Source organism: Magallana gigas, chromosome 3 (assembly GCF_963853765.1).
Source record: "Magallana gigas chromosome 3, xbMagGiga1.1, whole genome shotgun sequence".
Classification (NCBI taxonomy): Eukaryota; Metazoa; Mollusca; class Bivalvia; order Ostreida; family Ostreidae; genus Magallana; species Magallana gigas.
Genome location: NC_088855.1, coordinates 22,864,576 through 22,880,505, shown reverse-complemented (window position 1 = coordinate 22,880,505; position 15,930 = coordinate 22,864,576). Strand labels below are relative to the sequence as shown.

At 33.1% G+C, this 15,930-nt stretch overlaps 2 protein-coding genes across 3 annotated transcripts; one reads left to right on the top strand and one right to left on the bottom strand.

The window, feature by feature from the left end:
* The first annotated feature begins 2,434 nt into the window (after positions 1-2,434).
* On the top strand, positions 2,435-8,674 carry LOC105337743 (tripartite motif-containing protein 2). 2 transcript variants are annotated; one of them, XM_066078971.1, is made up of 2 exons: positions 2,435-2,459; positions 4,922-8,674. In XM_066078971.1, the coding sequence occupies exon 2, from the start codon at positions 4,936-4,938 to the stop codon at positions 6,598-6,600; it is 1,665 nt and encodes a 554-aa protein (XP_065935043.1). In that variant the 5' UTR covers positions 2,435-2,459; positions 4,922-4,935; the 3' UTR covers positions 6,601-8,674. The 2 variants fall into 2 exon arrangements, with proteins under 2 accessions (XP_065935043.1, XP_011440914.3); XM_011442612.4 differs by having other exon boundaries at positions 2,436-2,459; positions 4,925-8,674.
* Positions 8,675-10,410: 1,736 nt separating this feature from the next.
* Positions 10,411-15,264, bottom strand: LOC136269477 (acidic phospholipase A2 Cc1-PLA2-like). The gene is made up of 5 exons (XM_066078970.1): positions 15,116-15,264; positions 14,002-14,063; positions 13,001-13,142; positions 11,029-11,141; positions 10,411-10,679 (listed from the first exon to the last, which is right to left on the bottom strand). Exons 2-5 carry the CDS (start codon positions 14,051-14,053, stop codon positions 10,471-10,473), a joined length of 516 nt encoding a protein of 171 aa, XP_065935042.1. The 5' UTR covers positions 14,054-14,063; positions 15,116-15,264; the 3' UTR covers positions 10,411-10,470.
* Between the last annotated feature and the right edge of the window lie 666 nt (positions 15,265-15,930).

Genomic DNA, 15,930 nt, shown 5'->3' with positions numbered 1-15,930 from the left:
TATTAGTAACTAAAGACAGATAGTCCTTTTTAGAATTCACTAAAAACTATGACAGCGAGGCGCAACGAGAAGTACAAACAGAATGAATTTTACTCATGGAAAAGCCGATACAAGCTGTGAAAATGCTCAATGGTGCAAAAAATAAATCAACAATTAATGTGCAAGTTTGTGTTTAACTGTAATACATTTTGTGGGGGTGGTAGTAATTGTATTTTGAATACAAAACATCCGAAAGAGAGTAGAATATCTGTAAATATTTGATAAAAACAATAAGTAACGTCAACCGACGTTCAGGGTTATCCTTACTGTAAACTAAGAGAAACACGGTTAGAAAATGAAAACTTTAAAGAACTAACTTATGATTCTCGAACAAATTTGTGCAAATAAGATGTTAAGTGGTTCAGTGCCATTTTAAATTGTAAGGAGAAAGGCACAACAGACTAAGCGTGATATAAAAATGGGGTATATCTATAAACTGTGCGTTTTTAATCTTGACGTCATGTTTTGACGTTACCGTGCGCCGTGGTGACAAAACATGTTGTTTTTAAAAAGGGGTAACAAAAATACCGTTTCATCAGATGGACTAAAACTTCGCATATCAATAACATAAGTGTTGTGCACAGATTAATCTGTTAAGTATGACTTTCATTAATAATATATGATAGACAGCCACATTGTCTTCGTATTTTTTTATTGTCCCTCATAAAATATATGGAAATCGTGTAAAAATTCGATATTTAGTAGATCATAGGATGTGCGTCACCTTGTCTCTTTAAAGAAAAAAGTGAAATAAAAGAACAGAAAATACATGTATGCAAATTCATGTTGACCAACAATTAAAATTTTAGCTTTTAATAATATGTTTTACGGTGCTACCGTTATGGCGAGCGCAGCAAGAATTACACATACCTTGCATCATTGTCAACTTTGTGTTACATTGTATTTGAAAGAATTTTTGAGAGAGTACTACACTACAATAAGTATGCCAAAGGTATTAATTTTAATGATTATGATACATACAGCATAACCCCCACCCCCTACCCCTCTCCAGAGAAGAGAGAGAGAGAGAGAGAGAGAGAGAGAGAGAGAGCCCTATCCCTGTTTGTAGGTTGTGAAATTTCCCACTTTCAAATTTAATGGTTTGACTATAAGCAATATCTACATAAATTTTTTGACTGTTTATTTTTTCATTTTATTCCTTTTTATTTAGTTTAAAATGTCCTATTGTTTTTTTTCCTCCCTACTCATATACTTACCTGCCTACTGTACATGCATGCACAATTAGTCTAAAAATGGATCGATATGACAGTAAAGTATGGCTCTTACTAGTATATATTTATATAATCTCTATATAAAAAAATTAAAAACAAATCATATGTCAATGAGGCAGGTATCGCACTCTATACTGAAATAGCTAGTACACTCATTACAGATGTTTGATCCACCTATAAATTTATCGCGGGAAATATAGCGAGAGAGCACTGTGACGTCATCCATGACTTTGTTCGTCTTTGTTTTAGTTTCTCGACTCAATACGAAGGTATGGAAGCATGTAACAAATCTTTTGAGTCTCGCAAAAGCATATGCGGTACTCAAAACGTGTCTTCAAACTTTAAGACACCGTAAATTACGAGTTGAAAGTCGGCCATTTTTGGCATAGCACCACGGGTGAAAACATTAGAGAGCATTATGGGACGTAGACAAAAAATATTGTTTTAAATACTGTAGGTTTAGCTCGTTCTTTTTCCCGCGCACTCTGGTTCTTAGAGCTCGCTTCGCTCGCCGAGGTGCGGGCCGGCGAGCTGCGCTCGCTTTTATAGTACTGTCAAATATATTTCAGTACAAAAAGAAAATCTGAAGAAAAAATTAGCCCGAATTTCCTCTGTTTTGCTAAAGGCCCAATTTTGGTTGAGTCTAATTCCAAAATAAAGTAAAAATAACTAATGTTATGTAAAAAAAAATTCTTTTTATTAATACTTTTTGTGTTTAGAGCAAATTTTACTCATAATATTGAACTTTATAACAATCTGAGTACTATATAATCCCAAGTAAACAACATGCTTAATGAACTATAAAAGTTACCTCTTATAACAACATTTAATAGAGCATTTGATAAAAAAAAAGTCATGACCCGGGATAGAGGGTACAATTTGTCATTAATACTAAATGCTGATTATGCATATTACATTTCCGAACTAAAATACTGATTCGCTATATTAGTGTCTTATTTTGTACGTGATTTATAGATTTTTAATAGACTGAAGTATAATTTAAAAAATTAGAGAGGTATTATACTAGTATAAGCCAAATTTCGGCTTCAACCGGACACTGTCGATAGATAAGAACAGGAAGTAACGTTAACTCTCGTATTTTTTTCCAACTCTGATCAGGTGACAACATTCAACAGGATCAGTCATGTTTGGGCCACGCATACCATATATGAATTTCTTGTTAACAAGGTTTGTATTCTCGTCTTCAATAGTGCATATCCACTTATGTAAGTTGCTAGCTATGGTCATTAACATGCATGCATATAACTGTTATTAGATATATATACATTATAATTAGATATTTTAAAATTATTAAACTACTTTCGTTTTGAATCTAATGTTCTGTACATTTATCACAATAAACTAATAGAAATTAAACGAAACCATGTCAGCTTGAGTTATTTTAAAAGGTTTATAAAGTTTTGAAAATGTCCAATTATTTGTATCAATGTCCGACTAAAAAAATATTGGAAAGGGGGGGGGGGTATTTTTACGAAAGACGAATGGGACCAAATAAAAAAATATTTTTATCTCGTAAATTTTACGAGAAAAGATCTCGTTATTACGAATTAATTACTATATATATTATATTTAAATAATGCAGTCGAATTTTATAAAGAAATTTAAATTCATGTAATATTACATGCAAAATCAAATCTTCAATGTCTGACTACATGTATAAACCCACCGAAGCGGAAGGGAACAAAACGAAACAAAATCATATACGAAACCTACCGAAATGAAACGATATCAAAACAGCCTACCGAGATGAAACGAAACAGATCGAAACAAAACGAAATCAAAACGGAGCCAAACGACACGAAACGAAAACTACAGAAACCAAAAATCAAATAAAATGGAGCAAAATGAAATAAAATTTAAAATGCTCAATATAAACTATTACGATTTATTAAAACATATTATATAGTATATTTTAGAAGTAACGAGTCTCTTTTGATACGCAGTGAAATATAAAACATTGCATATCAGACACTTACGAAATAGGCACATCGACACACCTTATTATTGACATTTACATAACAAAGCTATAAGCCTAAAATAATTCTATTAATTTCACTGCACTTACTTTCCTTAGTTAGAATAATTTAACGGTGTCTCGGGAAAGGTCCTCACCACAGTTCGAATGCCTCCCTTATACCCGTAATGTAGCAGAAGATTGCAGAATCGCTCCGGAACGATTTTGGAGAAAGTTAATGAAGTGCCTTGAAAATAACAGTCAAATTCGTCACAACAAACCTTTTTGACACTGCAAATACCCTTCAACTAAAAAATTTAATCCATATAATGGAAGAATTCAACACTTTATCACCAACGTACACGTATTTTCTTTGTAAAACTGGGTCTGTAGGACATTCATTTTTACGATAAAACATATTCTATCGTCACTCTCCTAACAAATATAATGTAACTTTTTGCATGTAATCAAATATATTTTGTCATCACACAGCCAAAAGTTAAGTACTTAGTTGAAATGTATATTTGTTATTTTTTACTTTCTCTCATAAGAAATCATCATATAAACAGAATATATCGCAAAAGTCGAATGAAAATTTACCCGTATTTGTATTATCATTTCTGAGTTTATTCATGCAGATGTGATATTTTGGAAACATAAACTAAAGATCCCGTCAGCGTGAATGTATTGCGCAAGCGCAAGATTGTAAAATCTAAAAAAAAAAACCCAGGTGATTTGCGGGATTTTTTAAGGAATTTTCGTTGATTATTCATTAGCGAAGCTTAACTGAGAAAAAATAAAAACAAATTGGTAATCTTCAAGTACCAATGATGTTTAAAATATATAAAACAAAAGACAGTATTCTTCCGATTTCTAGGTATTAAAGACCAAAAATTCGAGTCTATTATTTTAATATAGTAGTATAGATTGGTTATTTTTAGTGCAAAACACATACTAGTAAGACTGTGCTTAAATATAAAACTCAAGTTATCCCCTTCGGATTCTTATTAATACAATCCATTTGCATGTATACTATAGTATACACAAAATCAGATTTTAGGACAACACCAAACTATGTCAGATCAAGCACTTTCAAAAACAGCAAAAGCAGAGAATAAGCAACGTGCAAAGAAATAATACGGTGAAATTGCAACATCAAATTTAAATAAAATTCAAACCATAAATTTATCAAAATTGATATTCAACTTTATCAAATAATTTGAACAATAAAATACAAATAGAAAAAAAATAATAGAATGATACTAGTAAGACTTTCAGATGACGAGCTATTTCATAATTTCACGTTTTATTTTATTAACAAGCGCTTGAACTTTATAATCTTTATATGAAGTAAAAATAGCCCATGTGCAGTTAACACGTTATATTTGATATTATACCTTAATTTGAAAAACATTGTGATAGTTTTGTTTCGTTTCGTAAGGTTTCGTTTTGATTTCGTTTCGTTTTTGTAGGTTTTACTTCGCTTCAGTAGATTTCGTTTCTTTAAGGTGTAGCCTGGTTTCGGCATACCCATAATGCTCCGTACTGTGCGGAGCATTATGGGTAGGCTGGAACCAGGCTAGTTAAGGGAATTTCGTTTCATTTCAGGCTATTTCATTCGCATTTTACAAGTACCCTCAAAATATAAGTATTAATTTTCTTTCTCTTTTTTTAGGAGATTGAACCTCCATGGATCCTCATAATAGTGCACAGGATGTGCCCCGATGTGACCTTTGCGAGACCGCCTTAATACACAACTACTGTGACTTTTGTCATGTCAACCTCTGCAAGCCCTGTGTAGTAGATCACATCTCAGATGGATATGACAAACATAAAATAGTTCCTTTCAAGGAACGAAGATCAACCCTCATTTATCCAAAATGTGAAACGCATCCTCACAAAAACTGCAAATTTCAGTGCAAGGATTGCAACAATATTTTTGTTTGTTCTTCCTGCATGGCATCTGAACAACATGGAAGACATAAATTTGTAGAAGTTACAGAAGTTTTCAAGACAAAGAAAGATGATATTAAAAACGATACAAAAGAGTTAGAAAATCATATTTCCCCTACGTATGAAGAAATTGCACGCGACTTGGAAAATCAGCTTGCCAACCTGGATGGAGGATATGAGAAACTTACAAAAACAATATCCAAACAAGGAGAGCAATGGCACAGAGAAATCGACATCATCATCAACAAAATGAAAACTGAAATCAGCGAGATAAAAGTTAAACATAGGGACATTTTACAGAAACACTTGGATGAAATCAAAAAGATACAGTCTCTCATAAAAGAAACATTGCATGCCTTAAGGAAAATTGAGAAATCCAACGAAGTATCTCCTACCATTCAATACAGCTGCAAGACTAGAAAGTTCAGCAAGCTTCCGCCCAAGGTTCAAGTATCGCTGCCAACATTCATTCCAAAACAAATAGACCGTGAGAAGCTGCATAGTTTGTTTGGACAGATTACCCCATTATCTACTGCTACAGAAGAAAATGTCTTGTTGCTGAACCAATTTAACACTTCAGTCAAAGAACTACTCGATGAACCGGAGCTCATCGCCACAATACAGACTGGGTATAGGGAACTGCGCATTGTTATCTCCACAAATGAAGGAAAAATATGGACCAGTGGGGAGATCAATGATATCAAATGCTTTAATATAAAAAGCTCAAACGTTCAGACAATTGAAACAGATTCTAAAAAAATCCCCAATGATATAGCTATAGACAGTGATGGGCATCTTCTATTCACTAGCGGGGCAACAAGGACAGTGAATAAAGTAAAGAATGGAAAGACAGAAGAATTAATCAGATTTTTAGAATGGAAACCTTCAGGACTTTGTATAACTTCTAATGGTAATCTCCTGGTTACTTTGTTCAGTGATGATGAAACTCAATCCAAAGTTGTCCGTTACTCGGGATCTACAGAGAAACAAACAATTCAGTTTGATAGTGATGATATACCTCTGTATTCAGGGAATAATAGAATTAAATACATTACTGAAAACAGAAACCATGACATATGTGTAGCTGACTGTTGTGCTGGTGCAGTAGTGGTGGTTAATCAGGACGGGGAACTCAGATGGAGATACACCGGTAATCCCTCAGTTACAAAGAACGAACCATTTCAACCCCAGTGTATCACAACAGACAGTCAGAGTCATATCCTGACCACAGATTATTACAACGGTTGTATCCACATCCTGGATCAGAATGGACAGTTTCTTCGTTTCATTGATAACTGTGACCTAAGGGATCCTTTTGGTGTATATGTGGACAACAATGACAATCTGCTTGTGTGTGAGTATGGCCAAGGCAATGTAAAGAAAATCAAATATCTAAAGTAGACAGCATGACATCAATGGCAAAAATGTGATGCAAATCAAACAAAAGTGTCCCTTTTTGTGTGTATGTTTGAGCATTAAATGCTTAATTGTGAATGTCGTCGGTCCTATAATACACTAGGCTGTGCAGACAAATGGAATACCACGCGTTAGCGCAGTATGATAACATGTCTGCATGGCCTGGTGAGTTATAGGACCAACGACATCCAAAATGAAAGATGACATCACGCAGTATAAACAATTAAAAAAGAAAAGTTCCGAAATTTTGGAACTGTGCATTTATACTGTGGTTTCATCAATATTCGTTGGATACCAATTTTTTCGTGGATTTCGTCATCAATTTGATCCACGAAATTAAATGTTCATTGAAATGCAATTTTTATCAACATTTTGCATATGGTCATTGGCCACGAATTTACGTATCCTTGAAACAGTGATTTTCACTTTATCCACGAAAATTGATACCCTTGAATATTAATGAAACCACAGTATATACCCAGTATACAAGCATTACTGGGTGAAGGGGATTAAACTTTGTTCAAATGAAGGGGAGATAATTTAGAATTGTTGAAGATATTTTGGGTTTATACAGAAATCCTCTTCTTAAAAACAATTTGACCAGAAAAAATGAAATGTAAGTGAAAGCATCCTCAGGTAATGTAAATAAAAGGTGTTATTTTCATGATCCCCTGGGATAGGGTGGGGCAACAGTGAGGGATCAAGTTTTACATAGGAATACATAGAAAAAAAACTTTTAAAATCTTCTTCATAAAAACTCTCAGGCAAGAAATGTTTGAAATTGTGTAGAGTCACAGAAAAGCTCAGATTTGTGTAGAAGCAACCTCAGAAAGAAGGGTCACTCCCTATGTAAAGGGAGATAATTTAGAATTATTGTAAATGTTTTGGTATTTTTCAAAAAACTTCTTCTTAAAAACTTTTTGACAATAAAAGATCAAATTTGTGTGGAAGCATCCTCAGGTAGTATAGATTGAAGTTTTTTTCAAATCATGGTCGCTGGGGGTAGGTTTGGGTCACAATATGGGAATCAAGTTTTACATAGGAGTATATAAAGAAAATCTATAAAAATTTTGCTCTCAAAAAAACTAACCAGCAAGAAAAGCTCAAATTTGTGTAGAGGCATCCTCGGGTTGTGTAGATTCAAGTTTGTTCAAATCATAGTCCCCGGGTTTGGAGGATGCACTATGGAGGATCAAGATTCATTGATATGAATATATCGAGAAATCTTCACATATTTTTTTTTAAAAACCATTTGGCCAGAATAACTCAAATTCTGTGGAAGGTAGTGTAGATTCAAGTTTGTTAAAATTATGGTCCCCGGGGTAGAATGGTGCTACTATGATGGAATAAGCTTTGAAGGGCTATATTTTGTTTCAAAAGCCATTAGGCCAGAATAACTCAAATTCTCTGGAAGGTAGTGTAGATATATTTTGTTTGTTAAAATCAATACCCCGGTGTATGGTGAGGCCTCAATGAAGGAGGGTGTTAAATTTTTACATGGGAAGATATAGATAAAATTCTTTTAAAAAGCTGAAATTTGTGTGAAAGCACATATTGTGCAGTTTGAAGTTTGGTGATGACTTCACGGGGACAAAAAAAGGGGGAGGGGGTTAAATAGGAATAGCGAAAAATCTAAAACAACAAAGTATCTACTGTACTTATTATCGAGATATTTTGAATTTGATACTATTATGCTCATCTAATCACAGTTATAACTATTGTTGCTCAGGTGAGCGATGTGGCCCCTGGGCCTCTTTATAAACGTACTTACGTAAGTAGATGGCAAATTGATTATGAAAGTTTAAACGTTTAATTTAATCTAACAATAATAAATATATTTAAAACACGTGCTTGTGATCATGATGACAAGGCTAAGTATTTATAGGAAATTGAACGTCGCGGATTTCCAGTGCAAACAAAAGGGGAAATATACAATGGATGTAAATATTGAATTTAATTTTTGGCATTTTTTATAAATTAGATTTAAGGTATACTTTCGTTATGTTTGTTTATTCATTAATTTAATTTATTTCCTACCATTGGCAATGATAAGTTTTTTTAAATAAAGATATTTTCTCTACTCAACTATTTCGTTGTTTTTTTTTTTAAGAATTGGCATTTAAGCAATATACGTATGTAATATACAGCTATTGTATCTTATCGAATAAATTGGCAAGTGTCGTGTCAGTTATTCAGGAAAGATTTCAGAGACACGTCCCTTAGTTGCAACAATTATACAACGAACTAATTAACAAAATGTTAATACAGTGTATGTATTTTTATTTAATAGTTCTGTTATCAGAACGAGGACTAAAAGTGAAAATGACTAATTATCATTGTTGGAAGAACATTTTAAAATCATATACAACATTGTCTTTGTTAGGAGCAGAGGTTATGTAATTAATTTTTGGCAACTGTTTACATCTGGTCATCTGGAAACTTTTTGCTGGTTTATATTTACAAATTATATATGAAGATGTATTTCATAAAACAGTGCAGTAGGCATCATGGGAAAATAAAATCATTTTGAAATGAAGAACAATCATTCAGCATGCCAGGGTCCATCTCCATTAAAGCTACGACCAATCTTATTGGAGGTTACAATTTAGGTTCATTTCTCGTGAATTTATTGAAATTCACGTAAATTGAAGTATTTATATAGGTGTATCTGCATCAATTTTACATACATACATGAACGTTATTACATAAAATTTCAATAGCAAAAATTACAAGACAAAAATATGATCATTAAAAAAATGTATTAGTATTATTGATGAAAATACAAGAAATGTTAATGAATGATTTGCTGCAAATTGCCTGAACTAAAGCATTGCAATAGGCACATATTCGATAACATCATCCACACTAATTTGAATATTCATGCAGCTCCTTCATCACACTACACTAATTATTATCAACAAACCCACTTCCATTTCAACACTATCACCTTCTTATATCATATAACACGCCACCACAAATACAATTACTTAGTAAATAGATTACTGTTAACTTTATAAAATATGGACGCTGGTCTTTTGGGTCTTGGATATTGGGAAGAGGTGGCTACAAAACTCGAGAACCTGAGATTTACTTTTGGACACATTGCCAATTAGTTTTGTGCAACAAACATTAAGTAACTGAAATGTCTGTATTAGCTAGCATTCGTAAGAAGTTTTATTTTTGTATCAAGATGTCAGTAGCAGAATACATGTATATGATTTTGAAGAATCTTTGGACGACGCTTTTTCCTCTGATTTCCATATCCACGAATGTATATTGCACATTATTATATTATATTATATTCTATTGTATTATATTATATTATATATTCTATTATATTATATTTACACCGCCCTGTAAATCGAGTGTTTCATCTACATTTTTTTTAGTAAAGTTTAAATTTTCACAACCAGAATTAATCTTACTGTACTGGTTTTGCCATTTTTCTCCTTTCATCTGACTTGCGAACGATTCGCAACCCTTGTTTTGCGTCAATATATAAATGTACTTGTACATATAAATACCTCTCCTCTTAACACGATTTAAATCTTAAGTATCATTATTTAAGCTGTAACGCTTTTATCTCCACAAAAAATATTAAATCCGTTTTAAAACATAATAGATGATTTACCCTTACACAAATAATGTACTTGCATGACAAATGTTTCGCAGTTGACGCACAATTAATCTGTGATATGATTAACACCTGATACTTCTGTGGGATAATTGTGTATTAAAATCATACCTTCACTCTCATGATATTCCAAATACTAAATAACTCAATATTTGTCATGCAAGTTAATATTTTTAAAATTTTATTCGATTTTTATTCATAACATCATATCCATGTTATCATTATGTATCATTTCCGATTTTTATTTTCATTTCCATCCTTCCGCTGGCACTGGAATCTGTTTTTGCGTAGAACCCCTCTGTTAACTTTGACATGAGTTTCGCCAGCATTCCTTTCTTCGTCGTGTTGTAAGCCTTTCGGTTGGCATGAAAACATAGTGACGCCGTTCTGTCACAGTCACACAGCGCCCTCTCACAGGGACGTTCGTCACCTACAAGAAAATAATTTATTTAGACTTTTACATAATCCATGATTCATTAGAATTATGGCTATATACAGGCACGTAGCATCGGGGGAGGGGGGGGGGCAGTCCACCTCCCAACTTTATGTAAAAAATGAATTAAAAATAATAAAATAAAGAGCGAAATTGAAATTGGCCTCCACACTTTAAAAAAGGATGCTACGTGCCCGATATATTTAAATTTCCCAGTGCCTTTGTCAGTGATATCACTACGAATCGATTTTGTAATGTATTAAGCCAAACATTTTATCAATGACGATTTTAATATTAAATCGTACAGTTGCTGAAATTAAATGATATATTACGACTTTATACTTACGACACTCGATTTCCCCTTTGCTGATATTGAAGTTGTATTTGATGGTGTAAACACTTCCACATGTAGGGTTTCCAATGATGACGTCATAGCAATTATCATGATGAAAACAGCATCTGAAAAATGTATGAATATTTTTGAAAAAAAAAATTAATCAAATAATGATTATAATTTAAAAGTCGGTTTTACAATTATCAATACCATACACTATGGGTATTGGATCATGCTTTATCAATCTCACGAGAAGAGACTGTAATATATCAGTCATTGTCTATCATAATCGTCATTCTAGAACCTGAACTGATAATATGGATTCATTTACGCTATCAGATCTTTCATTAACCCTTTCTATTATCGGTTTGATTACGATACCAACGCTTAGTTATATCCTTATAAAATTAAGAATTTTAAAGGGATATAACTTTTAGTTTTTTTTTAAACCAGGGACGCATATACATTGGCGGATCCAGAGGGGGGGGGGGGTTCCGGGGGTTGGAACCCCCCCTTTCTCTGGGACCTAAGAATTTTTTTTGAAAACGTTTAATGCCTATTGAAAGGCAATTTTCCAAATTTATAATAGAAATACTGTAATTATCTAAAATAAATGCTTTTAAAATTGCTTATTTAAAGAATTTCGTACTACGTCCCATGATTTTGTTCTTATATGAAAAATCCCTATCGATTTTTTATCGAAATAAGTACATTGTACTCCCCTTCAGCATCCGGTGTTTACTTCACTGAGTAAACATGTGGAAAATTAAAGAAAAAATACATAAAATTAAGCAGTATCACAGATTTATAATAACGTATACAATGTATTTTTCTACTTTATTTCTTTTTAAAAAAATCGATTATAGTTCATACAGTTTTGAACTGACAAGCCATCGAGTAAAACGACGTTCAAATACGAGTACACGCATTCGTTTTACTTTGAAAAGCCGCTTTCAAATGTATTGTTTAGTTAATTAACTTAAATAGTTATAATAGATGAGTTTTACTTCGTTTCATACGAAAAATACAAAGACATGACGCGCTTATGCGGGTTATGCTATTTTTTTGGAATGCTAGCTACCTTAATTAATTCATACCCACATGAAACACAAAAGAAAGCCTTTTTTGTTTTGTTTCCAAGAATCGGAAATTCTGTTACAAAAATACCGTGTAAGGGGTTAATATGTAAACCATTATGAAAATGCACAACTTTTTAAAACTTTTTAATTTTTTTTTAATATGATCGCATCTGTACAAGTCCGGATGATGTAGCGCACCCATTACAGAGGTCACATCAAGTTCCCTGGGACGACAATTGCTTTTACCAATGTATTACACACGTACCATCTTTTCAGCAGATAAATTATCCCCATTCTTTTGTTATATCCTATCATTTAGACCTTTATTTAAGAAGGCAATCGATAGAAATCAAAATCGATTAATAGTTCAGATTTAAAACATCAAAGAAATAAAATAAATTACCAAAATATCCATTTTTATATTAGTTTGTCGTAATTAGTCTGAGTTATTTTTTGTTTCTTGGTGTTTCTTTTCTACCAAGCATAGACGCACTTTCTCATTGCTGGAAACTTGGGTTTCTTAAGGCTAGATATTATGCATATCTTCCTTAACTAAACCAAAACGGCAAAACGCTCAATAATGCAGTGCACTCTGATGTTGAATTAGATGTGAAATAGATATATAGTGATGAGATAAATGTGTATTAATTACAGTTGTATACGCACGGAAAACGTTCAAAAAGTCATTGTTTATTGACAAATGATTAATTTTGCACATATTGATTTTCATCAAATGGACCCCCCCCCCCTTTTCCAAATTGCTGGATCCGCCTCTGATATATACGTCCATTTAAAACATAAAAATATATATAAGATTTTCATTTATTGTACTCTTTTCTATAATTTTGTTCCCATTTCCCACAGTTTTTTTTAATAATCGGTAGTGAACATACAATATTACATACTCATCAATGGCGTCTACCACACTTCCGTTTCCGCCAAGACCGCACCAATTCCCATAGTCGCTGAAATCAAAGGGATCGCGGCCAGTTGTCGAGTAGATCATCTGACTGAACTGGGTCAAATCTCGTTTCCGTCTCCCGGCATCTAAGAATTTATATAACAAAATGGTCATTTTTTCACCGATTCTTAAAATTAAAATTTTCCCTCGACAGTTTTTTTTTCGCAAAGGACATGTACAATTTCATCAAATGCAACTTACTGATGTATTGGTGGTTTTTTTTTTTTCAAATAAACATACGGATGCAAGTACCTTGTTTATTAGTCAATACTAATTTAATGATAGTCTTGTTAGCATATTTTTATAGATGTATCAGAATTCCAAATGACTTTTGAAACTACATTCTCATTGGGTAATAATCGCCGATAGGTTTTGGTTGACGACAAACTGCAGCATTTACCTCGGATTTTTCTTCTCAATTAATTTTTAACAATAATATCACCATGTAAAATGTATATTTTCATGTTGCGAACATTTTCTATGGCTTTAACTTGTTGATGAATTAACATTTTTTTCTCTTCTTAATTCTCGTGAAATTCCTCCTGACTGTCTGTGATGTGAGTTAGACTCTATCTCAGAGTCAGAGTTGATGGTTTGAGGTGAATAATCAGTAGAGGTGTAGTATCAAGAGTATTCATGTGATTGTGAAGTACTTTTCTTGTGACTAAATGAAGATGTTAAAATCGCAAATAGTTGCTTTGTCATGGACATTCGACATAAATGCATACAGGACAAAGCCAATATCTTATTTCTAAATTACATACCGTAAAGTTTTGAAAATGTAAAAGAAACACTTCACCGGTTGTCAGCTCTGCTTTGTAAGGTACATAATTGAATAAACAGGGGTTTCCTGTTCACAAGCAGTTATAAGTGTTTTTCGTGCCGATTTTGATGAGGTGTGTGCAGATTAAAAAAGAAAGGAGCTGGGTAATATGGATCACCTACCTGTACCGTATACAGCTAAGGCCACAACGACGAGGAAAATCCCCCGGTTCATTTCACATCCTCTGTATTAAACAAATGAAAATTAGATTTTAGACGCTGAATTCCAACTTTGTGCAGCAAATGGAGTAATTTTGCACTGTCTTTTTTCGGTATATTTCGCATATGTTGTAATTCATAACATGATGGATGTGGGATGATTAAATTTTTGGCTAGAATTATTTAAAACAATTTTTTGGCGCATTAATGAATGCAGTGTGTGCAAATCTACGCACAGTATTATGAAGGAAAGACGGAAAACATTAGCATACTTATATAATCTTACACAAGGACATTGTAGAAAATGTATTACTTTGGAAATGTATACAGTTCTGTAGTTTTGAATCACGGTACATTACAGAATTTTTTTTACAGGAGAGTCCGAGGGATGTATCCGAGTTTGCCGACGTTGTGGGGGGGGGGGGCATATTTTCGGTAAATTTAAAACGCAAAAAAAAATTAAAAATTGAATATTCCAGAAGGGGGTCCGTACCCTGCTGCCCCCCCCCCCCTCCCCGCCCATATTCGTGCATGCGGCAAGTACTGTAGATACTGTAATTTTCACGATCAACCAGGGTTCGTATATTATTCATAGAGAGTTTTAAAAAGATCATATTCCAGTAAAGTGGCAAGATATTCCCTTAAAAGTTGGCTTCAGTAACAGGTTAAAGGGGTTTTAGAACATCTAATCGCACTATGTGTCTTTTGCCAATTTTCAATCAGCAGTTTAAAATTAAGTACATGTAACAATACATGTAATTGACTTGTTGTTTCAGACCAGATTGAAATGGGAAAAAAACCCATTGCAAACCAAGAGGCTATGGGCTTCATTGGTTTGATATAAAATATGTGTATCTTTATAACAAAAATACATCACTAGGTAGGCTTTCCGATGTAAACAAACAACAATTATTAGACCCATAATGGTTTTCATCTCTTAGCTCTTAGTGAATATATACATGTATATAAATGTTACACATCATCCAACATACTTCTTGTGTATGTTTTGAGAGGAAACAAAATACTTTTTGAAATTTAAAATTTGTTTTTAAAAAAATCAAATACAGAGAAGATTTACCTGCGTGAAGTACCCTTCTACTACTTTACATATATACGACTCTAGAACATCGCCGAGGTACATCTACCTTTCCTATATCAATTATGAATATACAAGGATGTAATACACAGCCTCAGGGTAGGCGGCGATCATAACGGTGTACATAAGGTGTGAGGTAGTGGGCGGAAGTTTCCAACAAAATTAATGTCCAAAATATGCTTGGCGACATCCTGCTTCATTTCCTTGGATAATTAATAAATGTAAACAATATGCCAGCTACTATTTACAGTTTACTACGAGAGAGAGAGAGAGAGAGAGAGAGGACGTCTTTACAAACAAAATCAGTTTTTGTTATTATGTTATTTATTATATTCAGTAGCTATGAATAAAAATATACAAAATATAACAAGTACATAATCAGTAGTAATGAATAAAAATATGCAAAATATAACAACTAATACATTTTACACATTTTGCATAGCTGATTTGCAGGGACGTGCAAAAACAAAGACACAGAAGTACGTATGTTACCAGGCCACGTACGACCCGAAATCAGTATAAAGAAATCCTTATGCTTTTTCTGGAATCAATCGTCTTAATAGTTTAAACTGTCAATGTAAACTGTCATCTTGTTCACTTTTATTCCAACGAAAACAAACGTTTAAATAAAGGAAACCCCCCCCCCCCCCCCCGATACCTATGCTTGAAATTAATTACCGTATGTTCTAAAATCTTGGTGAGTTCTGAATACATATGTAACAGTATAGATAATAAAACGTACGTGGAAGTTTAATACGAGTTTCCTCCGCAGAATAGTGTATAAAAATATTATTGAC